The 19151-nt window shown below is 41.9% G+C and overlaps 1 protein-coding gene across 1 annotated transcript; it reads left to right on the forward strand.

Moving 5' to 3' along the window:
* The first annotated feature begins 12158 nt into the window (after positions 1 to 12158).
* Positions 12159 to 13819, forward strand: LOC144933259 (uncharacterized). Its single transcript, XM_078857938.1, has 2 exons — positions 12159 to 12742; positions 13292 to 13819. Exons 1-2 carry the CDS (start codon positions 12175 to 12177, stop codon positions 13474 to 13476), a joined length of 753 nt encoding a protein of 250 aa, XP_078714064.1. The 5' UTR covers positions 12159 to 12174; the 3' UTR covers positions 13477 to 13819.
* The last annotated feature ends 5332 nt before the right edge of the window (positions 13820 to 19151 follow it).

Here is a 19151-nt window from a genome sequence, read left to right on the forward strand (position 1 = left end):
GTGTGAAAGAAGTTCAGCATACATAGTGATTTTATTGAAAAGAAAATTGCAATTGAAAATCAGCACTTAAACGCAATCGATATGGGTGAGTACAGAAGGTGCATTTTCCCTTCAGATGATAACCATTTTGATGAATCAATCTTAAGCGTTTATTAATTGGACATTTTGGGCTACAGTCTGTTTTCATTAAGAATTGAGGATTGAGCACAGAGAGCGGAATGTGAATGTTAAATAAATGCATGTGCACCCCCTGCTGGTAAGAGGTTTCCTTAATGTTAAGTTTGCACACCACAGCAGAGGTTGCAAACGGGATTTGATTCCTTACCCGTACCCGGCCGCACCAGGGTCGCAAATGGGTACCCGTACCCGGGTACCCGTTCCCTACCCGTACCCTACCCGAAATGAGTGACAAACGGATACTCACCAGTGACTCACGGCCTACCCGTACCCGTACCCGGCCGCACCAGGGTCGCAAACGGGTACCCGTACCCGTACCTGGCCGGGTACGGGTAGCCGGGTATCGGGTAGGGTACGGGTATCGGGTACCCGGTTGCGACCTCTGCACCACAGACGTTTCCTCTTCATACCTTGCGTGTTCAATATGATGATTTTGTTTTGCAATGATAAATTAAGAACAGATCTTTTTCCCCCAATATTCAGTGCAAAGTTTTGTTTTGTGAGAGCAATGTGATTGGAATTATTTTCATGGGGAGATAAGTATTTAAAATGTGCCTGGAAAGAAAATATGTTGTGAAACCGTTATAAAATGGGATCGTTGAATGTAAATTTATCAGAAGCAGATGTTTATAAAATTTTTGAATACTAGCTGTAATGTTGAAATTGAACCCCTATGGCTCCAATGTCCAGTCCTTAGCTTTATTTTGGTGAAACAAGTTATTTTATTCGCTCAATGCTCTCGGTTGTCTGAATTCGCTTCCATTTGTCTTCGTTTTTCCTCTCCTTGGCCTATGATTTTGTGTGGTGTACAGTGCCTTGAGTATCTAGTAAATAGATGCTTATAAATGCAATTTATTATCATCACAGGGGAAATATGTAACATTATTACTTATAATTGACTGCACAGTCTCGGTCACAATTATAATTAATTCGTAGTCACACTAAAAAAATACACTTGTGGGTTGTTTTAATCAAGAGATAACGCAACACTCATTAGTCTCTTTAAGTTCGAGATTTGACATTTGTAACTCTCAACTTCTGCCAAATTTGTTAAAATGGTACATGTTTGTGTTAAGTTTATTGTCCTTCCCCGCACCTCCGATTCGCATGGTTGGCTACGTACGATGCGAAAAAAGTTCAACATATATACATATTGATGCTATCTTAGTTGCTCACTACTGCGATTTAATATAACAAAGCCAGTCACAGCAGGAATGTAGGCTTATTGCGTGTAGAGTTAAGCAGCACTGGCTATTCAGAAGCAAATTATGGTGCTGTTCATCCCTGTGGCGAGGCTACGCGGAGTCAAAAAGCAGCATTTACAGGTGTTCTGTGAAAGCAAATAGACTCCGCATGACTCTCCATTTACACTCTGTCCTTGTATAGTATTGGCTGCAAAATTGGAGATCAGGACAAGATGTGGGCCCCACACATATGCTGCAACACTTGTGCAACACATCTTTGCCAGTGGTTGAACAGGAAAATGAAATATATGCCTTTTGCAGTGCCAATTATTTGGCGAGAGCCAACAGATCATTTCAGCAATTGTTACTTCTGCATGGCGCCTCAATTTGGGAAAGGTGTGTCAAAGAAGAAAAAGTGGACTGTGCATTATCCAAACATCCCATCAGCTTTACGTCCAGTTCCCCACGGAGAAAGACTGCCGGTTCCTGATGCACCAGAATCATTCTCACTTGAGTCAAACGAGGAAGAAGAAGAGGATGAAACTTCTGGTCCTGAACCATACCATAATGGTCACATGACCCAGATTTTCTCCGATCTTCCTCCTCTGAACCACACTTCATAACACAAGGTGAACTGAAAGACCTTGTCATGGATTGGGAACTAAGCAAGAGTAAGGCAGAGCTGTTGGGCTCCAGACTGCAGCAGTGAAATCTCCTGGCAGGTGATGTTTGGGTTTCCATGTTCCGTGACCATCAAAAGGATCTTGTCCCATTCTTCTTCATGGAAGGTGATCTTGTAGCCTGCAACAACATCGATGGTGTGATGGCAGCCCTCAACATCGTTCATGATCCAGATGAGTGGAGACTATTCATTGATTCATCGAAGATGAGTCTTAAAGCTGTTTTGGTGCACAATGGAAATGTTTTGCCATCAATTCCAGTTGGTCATGCAGTCCATACGAAGGAAACCTATGACAACATGACACAACTTTTGAGGTGCATAAACTATGACCAACATCAGTGGCAGCTTTGTGGCGATTTGAAGGTTCTTGCTCTCTTGCTTGGTCTGCAGACTGGATACACAAAGTACTGCTGTTTTCTCTGCGAATGGGATAGTCGTGCGAGAGATTCCTACTACATCAAAATAGATTGGCCACTCCGACAGTCATTTTAGCCTGGGAGGAAAAGTTTTCAGCATCCACCACTTTTTGAATCACGGAAGATTTTGTTACCACCCTTAGACATCAAGCTGGATCTGATGAAGAACTTTGTCAAAGCCATGGACAAAACACAAGCATCTTTCAAGTACCTCTTTGGAAAATGTATAAGGTTAAGTGAAGCTAAGATAAAGGAAGGTGTCTTTGTTGGTCCTCAGATCCATCTTACAGTGCACTGCGTGGCAAGAAAAGACGGCATGGAAATCCTTCCAGTTAGTGGCAACACATTTTCTCGGAAACAAGAAGGCAGACAACTACAGGGGGTTGGTGGAAAACCTCCTCTAGGCATAGAAAAGCCTTGGTTGCAACATGTCACTAAAGAACATTTTTTGCACTCTCATCTAGATTTGTTCCCACCGAACTCCATCAATGCTTGCAGACTATTGCTGGACAGTGACAAGAGATGCTCCATTTAATGAATACAAGAGACAAGACAAGAAGCGCTGGGTAGACACTGAATAAGGACTAAACTATGTACTTTTTTACATCGTAGTTATTTGCCTTTTGTTTCATAATACATTTTATTTCTATATCCCTTTTGCTGATTTTTTAAGTGTTACATGAACAGGACAGATGACATGTTATCATGTAAAGCAACCATAAACACATGAAAAGACCAAAGTTTACCATTGAGTAAAACTCTACTATCTACACAATATGCATAGACGTAAAATGTAAAAACTTTAATATCTTGGGAACAGTAGCCAATCAGTTGTTTGATTTGCCATATTTGAATTCAGCACATCAAAATCCATAATAAACAGCACATTTCATCTCTGAAGCAGACGACGTCTAAAAAATTTTAGACCGATAATTATCGGTGTATGATCTGACCGAATGATAATGTCAGGCGCGATAGCCTCTGCATCAAATTTGTATATCACCACTGAACAAAGTGTGGCTCTGAATATGTGGAATTTTACACCTCCAGAAGATCCCACAATACGATGTCCACAACACTGGAAACACCTCACCTGTGTTTTGTTAACATTGACAATGATGTATGACCTCATGATGTTGGAATGTTTTTGTTTTTAACCCCATCGCAACCTCCATTCAGTTATGTCCATCCCCCATCTCCCCAGGTCTCTTTACAACGACCACCGCCGCCTGCACAGCCTCGTCCCGGTTCTCTATCTCCCTCACACGCAGCTTGCCAGCTGTCTCCAGGTCTCCTCCTCCAAGATATCTCGCAACACTGCCACAGATTCCTTTTATGCCAAACAAACATGTTTTTCGACACTACATAGGCAGTGGTGCACAAGCACTCATAACACATTCTCGAATAACACTGCTCTAAAGAGGAAAACATATGTGACAAGTTACGTTTTATCTATGGGACTGAATAATGAAAACAGAATAGGATTTTCCCTTTCTGGCAATACTACAGGTGTCACGATGTTCAAATGGTCCCATAGATAGAACTGCTCAACCCGAGCTGTTCATGCTTTGATATTTGTCCCTTGTATTGTAGACTCGGTGGCACGTGGTCAGTTAATCACAACCTGGGGCAAAGCCCTGGACGGGAATTAAGTAGGGAACTCTAATATGCGTGGCCAGTGAATCATAATCTGAGATACAGCCCTGGACAATGAGTGACTGGCAAGAAATGTGGACCAGGGTATAACAGAGGCGGGGGGGGGGGTCTGAATGCGGATTGGTGAATCGTGGCGTGTTACCTGCCGTATGAACGGGGACGTTACCTGTGGGTCATCTAATAAAGACACCTTTGCTGAACACGGCGTGAGCTGGATCCTTTCACTTGCTTTGCCTTTGTGCTGTCCTCATTTTGGCATAAAGCAAGGTGTAGTCCAATCCATTTCAAAGACAATACATTTATTATCAACGTATGTTTGTCTGCATGTTTTACCACAAGCATGTGTGGTCAATGCAGACGTTATGCCCTGCAATCGGTGTATTTGATGTTCGAACATCTCAACACCTCCTGTATTCTTGTCGGATAGGCTAAAGCCTATTCCTTTTTTCATCAAATTACGTTTTTGGTAATGGCCCTAGCAGAAAGACTTGCACTATATTTTGAGATAATAACTATTCCTTTTATGGTCAGACCACTACGTGGATTTCACCCCTACTGCCTCCGCCCGCTATTGAATGAAGGCCATGGCGGTTATTTAGCCATACTTTACTCTGCTGCTCATTTCAGGTTGGTAAAGCAGGGCTGAGGACCAGCGCAGATGTACTTTTCCACTCGTGTTACCCATGACAAGAGATCAAACACATCAGCGGTCAGTCGTCTCTTTATTACCCTTATATCGCTTCTATCATGGTTACTGCTCCCGTGAATTTCTATCGGTTTCCTCTACCCATGTTGAGGATTCGGTCAATCAAAATGATTGTTTTTGTCTCGTACGTGCTGTGTTCAACCACCAAACTGCAGGTCACAACACTTCTCTTTCTGTGAGAGATGGCGATGGTATATGAAAGCCCTCATGCAGCATGAGAAATAAAGTGGACTTTGATAATGATTGTGCAGGGCCCCGTAACCTGAATCTTGTTATTTTATTCGATTGGACTGGATTCCTCTGTTTTTAGTATGAGAACATCATGAATAGAATAGGGGCCTCAAATACAAGTGAAACTGTAATTGAAAACAAATGGAAAGGCAACACGTCCAAAACAAGGCCAATGACTTATGTGTCTGCCATACCAGGTCAGAGTCTAACAGATAGTGTAAATAGTTTTGAAGCAAAATATTTCGGTACACATGGCAGCGGTTATAATGTGGCCATTTTATTGAGACCCTGGTTTACATTAGAGGCCCTATGAGGGAGATTTATTTTAGTGTGGTTTTCTGTTATTTATTTGATCAAGATCTTGAGATTGTTGAATGACCAAATAGGGAAATAAAAATCCAAGTTTCTAAATGACCGCATGAACACTTTGCATTTTTTCATTAAATACATTACCCTTTATGCATATTTATTATACAATTGTGTGTCAATGTGCATAATATAACTTGCATAGCTAACACAACTGAAATTCTAGCATTTCCACACCTCCGATTAGCACGGTCGGCTATGTAGGCTGCAAAAGAAGAACACCATACATACAATGTCTGTCTTTTTTTGCCAGCTTGCTAATTTTATTTTCAAAAATAAATTCCTATTACAGGCAGTCTTCTACTTACGACCACCCGACTTTCAAACACCCTCACTTACACACAAGCTTCCGTGAATATTTTTTTATTGACTTAAAACGCAAACTCACACTTGCAAACTGAACCGCTGAACTATTTTAGTCAGTGGAGCGATCCTCCACGAGATGTGAGGAGTCAGCCTCGCGCTGAGAGTGCGCGTGTGAAAGCGCCACTGGGGAGACAAAGGTGGCCGCGTGTGGGGTGCTGGTCACCCACCCCCACGTGTGCCGTGCCGGCCTTCATAGATGCTCGCTAATAGCACTTGCCCCAACAGTCTGTTAAGGCTACACGGGGGTGGGGGGGATCTTTGTTGTGGTAGTGTCATGGTTAACGCGCTGCGCTATGAACCCGGCGACCCGAGTTCAATTTTCGCTCACGGCCAACGCCAGTGACGATTATTTGAACCGGTCCTGGGCCTCCCCTAGGTAGGCTCAGCCTCAAATGAGTACCTGGTGCGGTGTGTAGCAAAACATCGCCACTGGGGAGACAAAGGCGGTCGGGCGTGGTGTTGGCCACCCGCCCCCTCGTGTGCCGTGCCGGCATTCGTAGGTGCTCGCTAACAGCACTTGCCCCAACAGTCTGTGAAGGCTATACGGGGGATCTTTGTCTTTATGTGGGGGGGGGGAGCGGTGGTCTAGTGGTTAGCGCTACGCTGCGCTCCCAACCCAGCGACCCCGAGTTCGATTCTGGAAACACCGGTGACGCTTATCTGAACCAATCCTTACCCCCCTCCCCTCCCCTAGGTCGACTCAACCTCAAATGAGTGCCAAGTTCGGGCGTGTAAACACTTTGGGTTAGGTTTGAATGGGGGTTAAGCAGCACGCGCAAAACAAATGTGTGTTTTTTTTTTTGGAACATTGGCTCCATGTGCTTCTCTCTCTCGGCGTCTCCCTGACTGTGGCCTCCTGTGTGTGTTTTTTTGTGTGTGCATGAGATACAGTGCCCACAGTGACAGCCACACACTTAGCCGGTGTAGCTTACAGCTTGCAGGAATCTGCAGCCTGGGTGCGAGCGGTAGCTCATTCGAACCGTGTGCTGTTTACTTAACAAAATGCTGCTAAGTTAGCAATGAAGATGTGGGAAAATGCAATTTGTCTGCGGTTTACTATCATCGATATGCTTCCACGTTCACTTGAGCGCACCTCGAAATAGTTTTTAAACAATTTACATTATTACGTGAAACGTCTTCAGTCACCAGTGAACTTTATTAGTCATTCCATCGATATGCATTTGTGAATGTGACAAATCTTGTCGGGTGGTGGAGGATTAATGACTGATTGTGGCATAAAACTGAGATAAACAAATGAACGTAGTCGCATTAAAACAATCGTCCGCTTTGGAAAACATGCGCGTTACACATTGGCATTATTATTACGACGTGGCCTAACCCATGAACAAATATGGATCGTATTTAAACAATATTGCAATATCCGCAGGGGATTTAAAAACAAAACATCCAAAATTTTCTTTGAACCTATCAATGTGACTTTACCGAAAGACCCAAATAATATATGGTCCTTTGTTAATCCACTGCTGGATGAAAGCCTTCCCAGGCCATTCCAGTCACAGGGATTTTTGACAAAACAGGTATTGTACTTCACCACACTGGGCAGTGTGGGTGAGTGAAGGTGGCCGGGGGGGGGGCCTGGACTGGTTCAGGTTGGGGGGGGCCAAGACCAGTTTAGATATCGCCCGTCAATTACATTAGCCATGGGTGATAATCAAACTAAGGTCACCGAGGGCATATCAAAGTTTGCTAACCACCGAGCTACTGTTCTGTCACAACATGAGTTTAGTACCCTTGTGTTTTGTGTATCCATGGGCTCTAATAATAATCATGTACAGCCCCGAAATCAATCTACTGCTGGATGATCGCCTCCCCCACACCATGTCGGTAATGCGGTTTGTTTGACCATACTTCACCACACTGGTCAGTGCGGGTTGGTGAAGAGAAGGGCACAGATTAAGGTTTGTAACTGCAGTTATGCCATAAAACACGGCCCCTATCATGATAATGAAAATTCACATCAATATTATTGGGCAATACAGCTTTTTTATTGAAAAATGTAAAACAGTAAAAATAATGACATAATATGATAAAAATAAGCGAGGCTGCATAATTATCAGCAGATGGAAAAGCAGGACTGCTACTTTTTTCCAGAAAAAAAAAACAGCTTCACAATTATGCCACGTTGAACAAACTCCAGAATGAGTGCAAAACAACTGAGTGTGAGGAAATGGAACTGGTCTGCTTGACTTGAAGAGGACTTACACCCTCGATCACAGGTTATATAAGCCACCGTGAATGTTGAACATAGGAAGCCAATGCTAAAATGTGATTCGCAGTGGTTTCCAAGACTGTCCGTGTACTCCTATTCTCAGCGCCAAGCCAAAACATCCACGAGCACACACTGCGCTCTTTGTGACAGAGAGAGAGAGATAGATACCTGTTCATTAGCGGGCGACATCAAAATTTGAAGCCTGTCTCATAAACTTGACTCTAGAAGAAAAACATCACACGAGAACTTTGCTCATTCGGTTGAAAAGTGCAAAGGAAACTGACTCATCATGCGGTAAGTGACTTTAACAATTATTCTCGTGTTTCTTAAGATACGATTTCTAAATAACTTTGGTAAATGCAATGCGTGATATACAATTACTTATTTTGCTGAATACTTTTCCTCGTAATAAATACAGTTATTATGCTCATTTGAAAACGAATGTTACAATTTAAATTGAATGCAGCTCTTCCATGCTATGCGTTGCCTGTTCGTATTGTTTGTTACTGCTGCGCTCCTACGTGCAGAATTTTGTATATATGTATTATCAGACAGAAATACGTTCGAGCATATGGTAAGAATAAACTATCTTTTGCTGGAGAAAAAAAAGAAGTCATTTATATTAAGGGGTTCAGAAGCACCCTTCATTGTTTATCATTTGTATTACAGATAATAAGTAGTCTCTGACACTGTTAGCCTATGCCGCGCACTTCATTAAGAGATAACATTGTGGGTTTTTTTACGTTCTGTTCCACAAATTATAACAAAAGACGCTGCTTAGGAATTAACTTTTTTGACGTTGAGAAAGGCAGCCGGTGAAAATTTCACATTTTTATATTTCTCAGCAAAATAATATTTAGCCATTTATCTTCACATGTTTGCGAAAGTAACAACAATGCAATGTTCAATTGAACACGGATCATAAAATCCTAGGGTATGCATATTTTTTGTAATGCGTTCTTGCATGCTTGTTTCCTCAGCAGTATTTATGAGCAGTTCAGAATATTACTTTTAGCAAATTTTTGGGGCAACTCTTGGAGGAATGTGGCTGGTTTCCTATCGAATAATTCCGTGATAGCAACACAACTTTCAACACATTTTCTCTTATATTGGACCAGCTTGACGAGAGCTATTGTGATTTCATGTTACAGACGGACAGACAGACAGTAGGACAGAGAGAAGGACAGGGCTAATGCATTAAAGCTTTCAGACATATTTGGAAATTGCAATTATAACAAAATGAAAGTGCCCTGTGCTGCATGCCCTAAAGCACCACAGGGAGCAGTGCTGCTAGGGAGCCCCTGTTTCTTAGCTCGCCAGACAAGGGGGTGGTCAATGCTTAAAGAATCGAGGGCTAATTTCATGCTGAGCTGACCTGAGACAGGCCTTCGCTTGCTATGAAGACTATAATCGGATTGGGTCACTGAGGCAAGAACACGCCGTACCAGTCACTAAATCATCTGCCCTCCTACGCCGGTGCTTTATGTGGAAGGTGCTCTGAGTGTGCACAAGTGTGGCTTGCATGTAGATTGTTATATTCTTCGTCGCATTACCTGCTGCTTTCCCAGTAACACAATATCAATTAAGTAAACAAAAAAACGCCCAATTAAAGAAATGCAAATTTATGCTAATATACTTAATGTGTATTGAACAATCTACGTGTGAGAACAGATTATAAATGTTACAAGTAGACTCAACTCTAATGTAATTTGTATAGAATATACAAACATAAGGTTTAAAAATAAGCTAGTTTGGTTTGGCGTTACAGAACTGTATTAAAACCAAGTGCTCGAATGAGGCTGCGCAGGGGTGAGTCTATGCGTTGACTTCCCACACAAAATGTGGTACTCAATTTATCCACCCATGAGGGATGCTGGGCGACATTAAGTTACCGTAAAAGTAATAGGCACGCATGCTGGCAAGGCCGAAGAATTTCGATTTAAAGCTTTCGTGACTGCAGGGATTCATCTTCTTGGTTCTTTCGGTAAAGTCACGTAGAAGGGAAATAATAAAATAATAAAAATAAAACATTCTTAAATAATTCTCACGACGTTTCGGCCACAACGCAAGCAGCCGTCCTCAGGTGAAGAACAGGTCTGTTCTTCACCTGAGGACGGCTGTTCTTCACCTGAGGACGGCTGCTTGCGTTGTGGCCGAAACGTCGTGAGAATTATTTTATTGTTTTATTTTTATTATTTTATTATTTCCATTCTACGTGACTTTACCGAAAGAACCAAGAGGAAGGCAGAAGAAGTAAAGCGACACATGCCTGCTTGTTCTGCCCCGCAGTATATCCAGGACAGCCTCCCTGTACTGGGTGATGCTGGTGCTGGTGAGCGTGAGCCGACAGGTGCTGGGCTGTCCATCTGGCTGCAAGTGTGCAAAGCAGTCGCAGCAGGACGGCTTGGATGTTGACTGTGGTGACCAAAGGATGAAATCAGTCCCGTCCAAGATCCCCTCCGACGCCTCGACCATTAAGTTGGGTGAGCGCCACAGACCCAGAAATTCGGGCAATAATGAATTCGGTGGGAGACAACGCATTACCTTCACTAAATTATCCAATGCTCCCATCTGACTGCAAATGGCATTCAACAAACTCACATTCACCATCTTTGGCTGGCTTATTAATATTAATAGTGCACTATATACATATTATGTCAGTTTGTTTTCTTCATGAATCTGCTTGAGTCCCATGTAAAAGCATAAAATAAGTGGATAAATAATTCACAAAACAATGACACTCTGCAACACAACACGGTATTCTCATACATTTTCAGACATCAAAGAAGATGTTTTAAAGGTAGCCAATGTTTCATATATATCACATATGTGTGTTAAATCTAGACTTGCAGTTAATGTATACAACATAAAACTATGTGTTGTAGATTAATGCATGCTATAGTTAGATACTGATCATACTATAATACATTTTTACGTGAAAAATTGTGTTGCTCTAATTTTTGTCATTTTTATTATTTAAATGGAAATTGCCAGTATGGGTAACATTTATCCGACTATAAATGTCAGGGGTGATTGGTGGGGTTGGGTGTGGTTGGGCAGTTAACCATGGAATGAGCATCCTGTGTAGGAATAGTTTCTGTGTGAGATACTTCCCATGCGTCCTTTAGTCTGCCTTCTTACCTGGCTTTTATGTCAAACCACTTAAGGTGCATTGGCAAGTAAATTGTCCCACTCGGCGTGTGACACTGACCTCCACTCTCAGCTCAGTACAAAGAGTTTCCGATGCAGTCATCATGACCATACGGAGACCATTAAATCCACTGCGCATAATGATAATATAATGAGCGATTTGTCTACTCAAAGGTCTCCAGAACATCCAAGACTCTGCACCACTTGAGGTAGTTGGCCACAGATTGTATTTAGCATTAAGGAATTGTGTGCATTTAATGAGTGAACGATCAATGCAGAATATTTGTGAGCACCGTAATAAATGATCCATACAGTATTGTCCAAGATAACCTAGTGGATGGAGGAATGTAATCATAGATACCCATATACGCTGCTAATTGGTGTTTACATAAGTGTTAAATTCCCATAGAAAAAATATAGAAAATAACGTTAGAATTATCTACCATTACAATATTTTACCAGCATTCTGACCACATGCATTGTGGTGAATGCAGACATGATTCCTTGTAAAAGGTTTCAGTTTGGTGTTTTAACATCTTAACACCTGTTTTGTTGCCAGAAAAAAAGGGGAAACCCCTATTATCATATTTTGGTACTGGTAAAGGAGATCCCATGATGTAGATACTTTACACTTGTTGCTCCAGTTTCTTTGGCAATTGCCATGTATTTAAATCCAACCTGTGGTCACGTCATGTGTTGAATTTACTGAGAACCTAGACATTTCTCACAATCTGCGGTTTCTTTCTGAGAATCTAATCGAGAGGGCATATATTAGATACTTGTATTTGTTATTCATGTTATCTCTTTTGAATGGATTGTGACATTCATTTCAAACTAACTGATAAAATTCTCATATGTTTGAATTGTTTTGTTTTTCAGCCAATAACGAGATTACAAACATTGGTGCCAATGCCTTTCAGAATCTTAACCATTTAAAAAACATCCACTTGGAGTCAAACCATATCAGTGGCTTTGACTCCAGAGCTTTCGCCGGAGCCAAAAGTCTGCAGATGATCAACTTGTATGGCAATAATATACGCAGCTTGCCAAGCAAAGCCTTTCAGGGCGTTCCTAGCCTCAAGTACCTAATCCTGGGCAAGAATGGCATTCTCTCATTTACCTCCAGCACCTTCCAAGGTCTCTCAGACCTCTCCGACCTTGACATGCCCATGAACAACATCACATCCCTCCCAGCGCTCGCTTTCCAGCACACACCCAGCCTGGTCATTTTGGACCTGGCCTACAATAAAATCCAGCAGATCTCACCCAAGGCTTTTGTTGGGCTGAAGAACCTGGACTACCTAAACCTGGACAATAACAAGATCACGACCATTGCCCCCGGCACCCTGCAGTCGCTCCAGAAGCTTGAGATGCTAGTCCTCAATAACAACAAGATCAAGAGGGTGACATCCAGCACTTTCAAGGGCTTGACCAATCTGCGTGAACTTTACTTCAGCAACAATATGGTCAGCGTACTGACGAAGGATGCCTTCAATTCGAACATCAAGCTCACACAGCTCACCATCAGTGACAACAAAGTAAAAGTCATCGAAGCAGGGACCTTTGCTACACTTTCAGGTTTGGAGGTTATTTTATTACCCTTTAAAAGTATAATCACAAAATAGTTAAACTTAAAATCGCATTGTGTACAGTATCGTTTCAGTGTTCATGAGCTTAATGGAAACAGCAGTGGGGACTTTGTAACAGATCAGTGCCCACGGAGGGCCCATTTTATCAATTATCTGCTGGATGAGGGCCTCCACACACCTTCCGTGGCCATTAGGGATATTTGGCCATACTTCACCATGCTGGTCAGCACAAGTCGATGAAAGTGGACGGAGTGGAGAACAAAAAATGTTGCTGCAGTGCCATCTATTGCCTGTAACGCCTATCTAATCTTTTTTTTGTGCATGGTGGTCACCCATCCAAGCACGATCCAGGCTCAAACATGTTTAGCTTTCGAGAGGTTTATACCTGACAACCCGTATAACAAAACCACTCTGTGGAGTTGTGGGGCACAACCTTTGCAGATTGATGTACACTACAGGTCCCAGGTGGTCAAGACTCAAATAGCTGAACACCATGGTAGTCAGCACGTTACATTTGCGTTTGTCCTACTTTTCGCAGGTCTGCAGATGATCTACCTGCACGGCAACCCCTACCACTGCGACTGCAAGCTCAACCCACTGGTGCAGTGGCTTGCAACAACCAAGACCAAGATCCTACCCAACTCAGTAATGAAGTGCTACACGCCAAAAACCATGCAGGACAAGCGACTCCAGACGCTCAAGTCCACTGACCTCCAGTGCTAAGCTCCAAATAGCATCCCTCTGAAAAGCTCCCAGAGATAGGAGGCTTGCCGAGTGGTCCCTCGGCTCTCCGATGTGTTTTCGGGTTGTTATCACGTGTTGTTTGGCAAGATTGTCCGACGTTTCACTCCAAGTGTTGGGAGCTTCTTCAGGAGCTGAAATGAAATTCCTGAACAACACGTTACAATCCAAAAACAAACCGGAGAGCAATACAGCACAAAACACAAACAAACATATGCAGTAGTGTGGTCCTAAATGGTTGTATCTGAGATCATTGAATTCCTTTATTATCAGCTAGGGTGTGACGTTACCTATAACATTTTAGTATTTTAATATCAATGGAAATATTTTACTAAATAAGGAACTGGAATACAGTACCATTGAAAGTGAAGAGCACATTGATTGGCTTTGTGTGCATATTTAGAGATGCACACAATAATCCCGCAGTAGTGCCAGCTTGACCTAGAGTATTTGATTAGAATAAGCAGCCATCTTCATTAAAGGTAGGTGAAAACAAATACTTTGTTTCGCTTCTACAAAATTAATAAACCAACTTACGGCCAATCGTCATTTATCAGAACTTGAAAGTAGACGGATTCACACCCTGTGGTTCAAATGCATGAAACAAAAACTTTTAATTTTGAGGTTACCCCCTCCCCCCCCGGTTACCTAGGAAGAACATCAATAACACAGTCATTTGATAACAATCTACAATGAGGGAAATGAATGCTTTTCAAATACATAATGTAGTTTTGTTTTTCTTCTCAAATATATTTCAGAATCTAATTGTGTGTGTATATATACTTACAATACTTTATATTAAATATATCTGCATGAGTTATATGGATTGTGGCACTGTAGGACCATGTGGAATAATGGTGACATGGGGAAGCCTTCATCCAGAAGTTGATAGACCGTGGCTGATAATGACAATGATATGCAAAACAAATAGAGTTTATTTAAATGTTTCGTATTGGAATCATTCCAAAAAATGTTTAAGTGGTGTTTCTGTCATTTGATTGCTCTGGCAGCAACAATATCATTGGGTCAATATATTAATTAGCAGAGGCAAAACATGTTTGTGAATATATACTTCGTGAAAATAAATGCCACAAAATAATATTTCTAAAATATTTCAAAACAACATCGTGACATGGACACGATTTTGTCTATAATGTAAAGAGTTACACATGTTTTGTAGAGTCGGGGAAGAGCCAGTAACGCATAATGCCATTTCATGTGCTAAAAATAGAAACCTCTTAAGACGAAGCAACCAGATATGCAAAGGCGCAAGTTATGAATAGTTAAATATATTTACGCTTGTCACGCGTCTTGTGGAAGAAAGCCCTTTTTGAGATCCAAAAGTGTTTGGATACTTTCCTCAAGACACACGCTCGCTAGCGCTCGGTACAGCACACACTCAGAAGGAGGAAAGTAGAACCCGACACACATTCACGCTCTTAACCTAAAAGCATATGTTCGCACGAGTCATAAACCGCGAGACATATGTGCACGGTCACTCAAAGCCAGGGTCTCGTGTGCCACAAATGAGCCGAATTTTGTGAAATTGCACTTACCTGAGAGCAAAGGTTAATCAAAGGGAAGAAACGCAAACCCGTCAGTAGAATATATGATCACAGATACTTCTTGCCCTGGCCATGGATGATGATATATGTGTGCACCTTGTCAACAGAGCTGCAGCATATTTGCAGGTGACCGAGTAAGGGGGATCCGAAAATTAGGCGTTTTCCACCAAGCCTCTAAAATCCTACTCTGTTGGATATATGAAGATACCCTGTGTTATTTTAATCACAAGGTCATGATTCTCAAGCTCAATATAGTTGCACACAAGTTAACAGCACATAATGATCACCACTGTGTATTTTTTTTTGCTTTTACGTTAATACTTATCGTTACAGGATTATATCGACATACGCTCGAATATATGCTAGTCTTCAAGACATTGCAAGTGTAATGCATGGACGAGTTTCAGAGATTGTACAGAGATGGATGTTGAGGCTTGTTTTGAAAAGCTGGTTAATCTTTTCATTTGCTTTTCTCGCTTTCTTTAAACAACATTTATATTTGTCACATATAACACGTGTAACTTCTATAACTTCAATAAATGTTTCTAAATTGCATATCGTGGCTTTTGTGTTTGGTTGAAAGGATCATTAAAGTACACAATTTAACAACAACAATACATTGTAGCTGCTTGGCCATAAAAGTAATATTTTTGCCTGTAATATTTCGCAAACATGTTTAATTCTAAATCATATGAACTTTAGTTTATTACATAGATGTTTTTGAGTCGAGGAAATTGAAACAAAGCAAAAACTATTGATATTGTTCACCATGTTGCAATCGACGGTATCATATTCTTTGCAAGTAAAATATATACCTGTTCGAGTACTCTTTTAAATGTATTAGCTTATATGCATGCAAATCTGTACACGTACAGTGTACGCAGCTTACGAGTTGAATCAGTGTGCTGCCTGTGTAAAAGCGTTATCTCGATTTTAAACTCAAAAATCAATTAAAAAAAACATTGAAAGTTACGAGTGCTATGCATTTAAATATCCAAAATTGAATAAGGCAACATCTTTTTAACATTCGTATCACATAGTCATGTGTGCTCAAAGTCTGTGTTTACCTACTAAATGGCATTTGCATTCATGGAGCAGTCCCACATGTTCTCTTTCCAGACAACTGATAACTCACAGATCGGTGCCATGCTCGCAAAGACTAACTGCAGGCACCCTGTGGGCTTCTTCCAATGAAAGGGAGCATTTGTCATGACAAGGCTGCATGTCTAACATTGCATGGAAATCGCACTTTGAGCAAGCAACCCGAGTCACCTGAGGGATATGATGGGTAGCCCGATACACTGTGCTACCATGGGTGTCTCCATAGGTGTCTCAACACTGCTTCAATCTGTCACGCAAGGTTATTGACATTGTGTTATCAATAACCTTGAAAACATCACTTTACCGAAAGAACCACGAAGATGAATTGTGTCATCAATTAATATAAAACTGAACATCTCCTCTTTGCAGGCACTGCAGTGCATCGTTTATATGGACTGCTTAAAGATAACGACAAGGCAATACATTTGGATAGCTGGATTTGAATGACAAATGTGCACACATCACATAATTGAATAAAGGGCCTCACGCAGCAGTGGATTGGTCATGTCTGATGATGATATGGCCGAAGATAATGACACGTGCACAGGGTTAATAAAGCTGCACCAGGTGCCCTAAAAAGAGGGGAAACAATTATGACAGTTGGATATAAAACAGAATATCTTTTGTTATAGATATTAACATACACCTTAATTAGTTTGTTCTTTGAGAATTCCCCTCAATTATTTCCCTCAATTGCACAATGGTGTCATGAGACGGAGTTTGAATTCTTTCAGAGCATTCCATGGGAGCATCTCCCCAAGTTGGCGAATGACATGTGGAAGTCGGAATCACATAACTACTGTTGAGATTCCATCAAATGACCTTTTCACCCATATCAAGGCCGTTGTATCTTGCACAGACATCAGATCATTGCAGGTCTGTCAAGCCACGAGTTTAATTCTGAAATTTTTAATTGATAAATTAAATGAAAAATGGGGGGTTAGTGTGCTGCTAACATTCAATTCCTGGCGAAGGAAAACGTCTGTGGCAAGTGACAATTAACCAATCCTAGGCCCCCAATCTGCACAGACTGGTGTGCAAAAGCAGAGTCAAATGTAAATGCATTCATGCTGGATGAAGAATTCCCATGCTGCATCAGTCATGGGGTTGTTTGACCATACGTCACTATGATGGTCAATGCGTGTTGACGAAGGAGGGCCCCAGGACCAGTCTGTTATCATTCACCATTGATCCATTTGTGTTAGCCGTGGCCGCAAATCAAACTAAGGTTGCTGGTTTAACAGCGCACTGCGCCACCAGAAGTGAAAATACAGGTTTATATACAGCATACACAGACAGTGATTGGCTCATTGTGTAGCCAATGAGACCATGAACTCAGTACACCTACACTTGAGAACCCGGTTTAATCACGGGTGGCTGAAACATGAATTGAAACATAGAATCTCAGCTCTACTGCCACAGCAACTCTGACTTCTCAACCACCAGACACCTCCCTATATAGTGCTACCCTCATGCTCAACATGCTGGAGTTTAAATTGTAAAAAAATTATATTCATTTTATGTTTTTATTTTAGACGGTCCCCACCTGGGTAGGGCAGTGAGTCCAATTATCCTCCTTCATGAAGACCAGCCAGGGCCTAACTCAGGCTGCTGCTGTTCACAGGATTTTTGTTCCCCCTCCTTTCAGTGATCGGCGTGTTGTACCGGGCTCACGTTGAGTTGTAATAAAATAATAATTTCAAAAAAGTCGTTTATTTTAGTGTGATCACATTTATTCGGGACAACGTGGCCTGTGACTAAATCATCAAGAATGTGCCAAATCTCGTCAGATGGTCCAATAAAGCTTCTATGCTCCCACTTTTACTGCGTGTAAGCTCCATGCCTTCAACCCACACTAACCAGTGTGAAGTATGGACAAACAATCCAGCAGTGGATTGACAAAAGTTGAATCCACAGTATTCATATCTCTTATTGGCAGTTGGCTCACTAATTTATATGCAGATCAGTTACGGCACAATTAATATCAGTTAAATGGACCATATTTTAGTCATAAAGCTAGAACATTTTAACATTGTTGCCGTAAATCATTTTAATTACGTGAAGGTTAATGGTTTGAATAAATAACCATATTTATTATTCAAAAGTCAACACTTGCAGTGAACCCGCGTTTGTTGGTGGGAGAGCGCTCTCTAGAGACTCAAATGCTGTAATGCAGTTTAACACGGAGTAGACTTTCGCGACCAATAGCCATAACTAACGTTGTACTGGTAGGAACCTCCTGGTTACACCAGCCCACAGGGGATTATTGTGTCCGTCCGTCCGTCGTGCAGGGAGGGGCTGGGTGGGGAGGTTGGGGCTGGGTGGGGAGGGTGGGGAGGGGCTGGGTGGGGAGGGTGGGGCTGGGTGGGGAGGGGCTGGTCACCCCGTGGTGCCCTTATAAAACTCAACGTTTAACCTACTCACGCCGGCTTGTGCCCGCCCTCACAGTCGGGCCTATTTGCGGAATACACTACGCCGCCGTTGATCCTGGCCATTGACCGAACAACCCAACGTTCCTACCAGGTCCCTCCGCAGGAATGTGTTTTTGGATTGGATGGCGTGAATATGAATGTGCCGTTAAATACGCCGCCACCCGACACAGCCAATTTGTAAGGTTTGCCACGCAAACAAAACGTGCCAATTAGTTACTAGTTCAGCACACAGGTGCGTTGAAGAGTAAACCCACAACATTTACAATCCAAGTACGACGTTTCGCTGATGATTACAACCAGCATCACATCGCCCAAAATAGCATCTTAAAAAGATCCAAATCTGTATAGAGAACACATCATACTTTCCCGTATCAACTGTGCAATTATTTATAGAAGATGCGTGTGACTACTCTCCTGTAATAACTTACAAGTGAATCAAGTTTATCTATCAATGTTCAATACGGTACAGCGCTCTGTGTACTTTAGATAATAATTGTATAGTAATGTTTTCCATATGTCGTCCCAATTATCAAGTACCTTCACAAACACTACAGCAAGT

Source organism: Lampetra fluviatilis, chromosome 7 (genome assembly GCF_964198595.1).
Source record: "Lampetra fluviatilis chromosome 7, kcLamFluv1.1, whole genome shotgun sequence".
Lineage (NCBI taxonomy): Eukaryota > Metazoa > Chordata > Hyperoartia > Petromyzontiformes > Petromyzontidae > Lampetra > Lampetra fluviatilis.

Excerpts from the sequence above, each read along its gene's own strand:
- LOC144933259 (XM_078857938.1), top strand. The coding sequence starts at position 12,175 with ATGATCAACTTGTATGGCAATAATATACGCAGCTTGCCAAGCAAAGCC. Across the intron at positions 12,743-13,291 it reads GACCTTTGCTACACTTTCAG|GTCTGCAGATGATCTACCTG; the intron begins GTTTGGAGGTTA and ends TACTTTTCGCAG.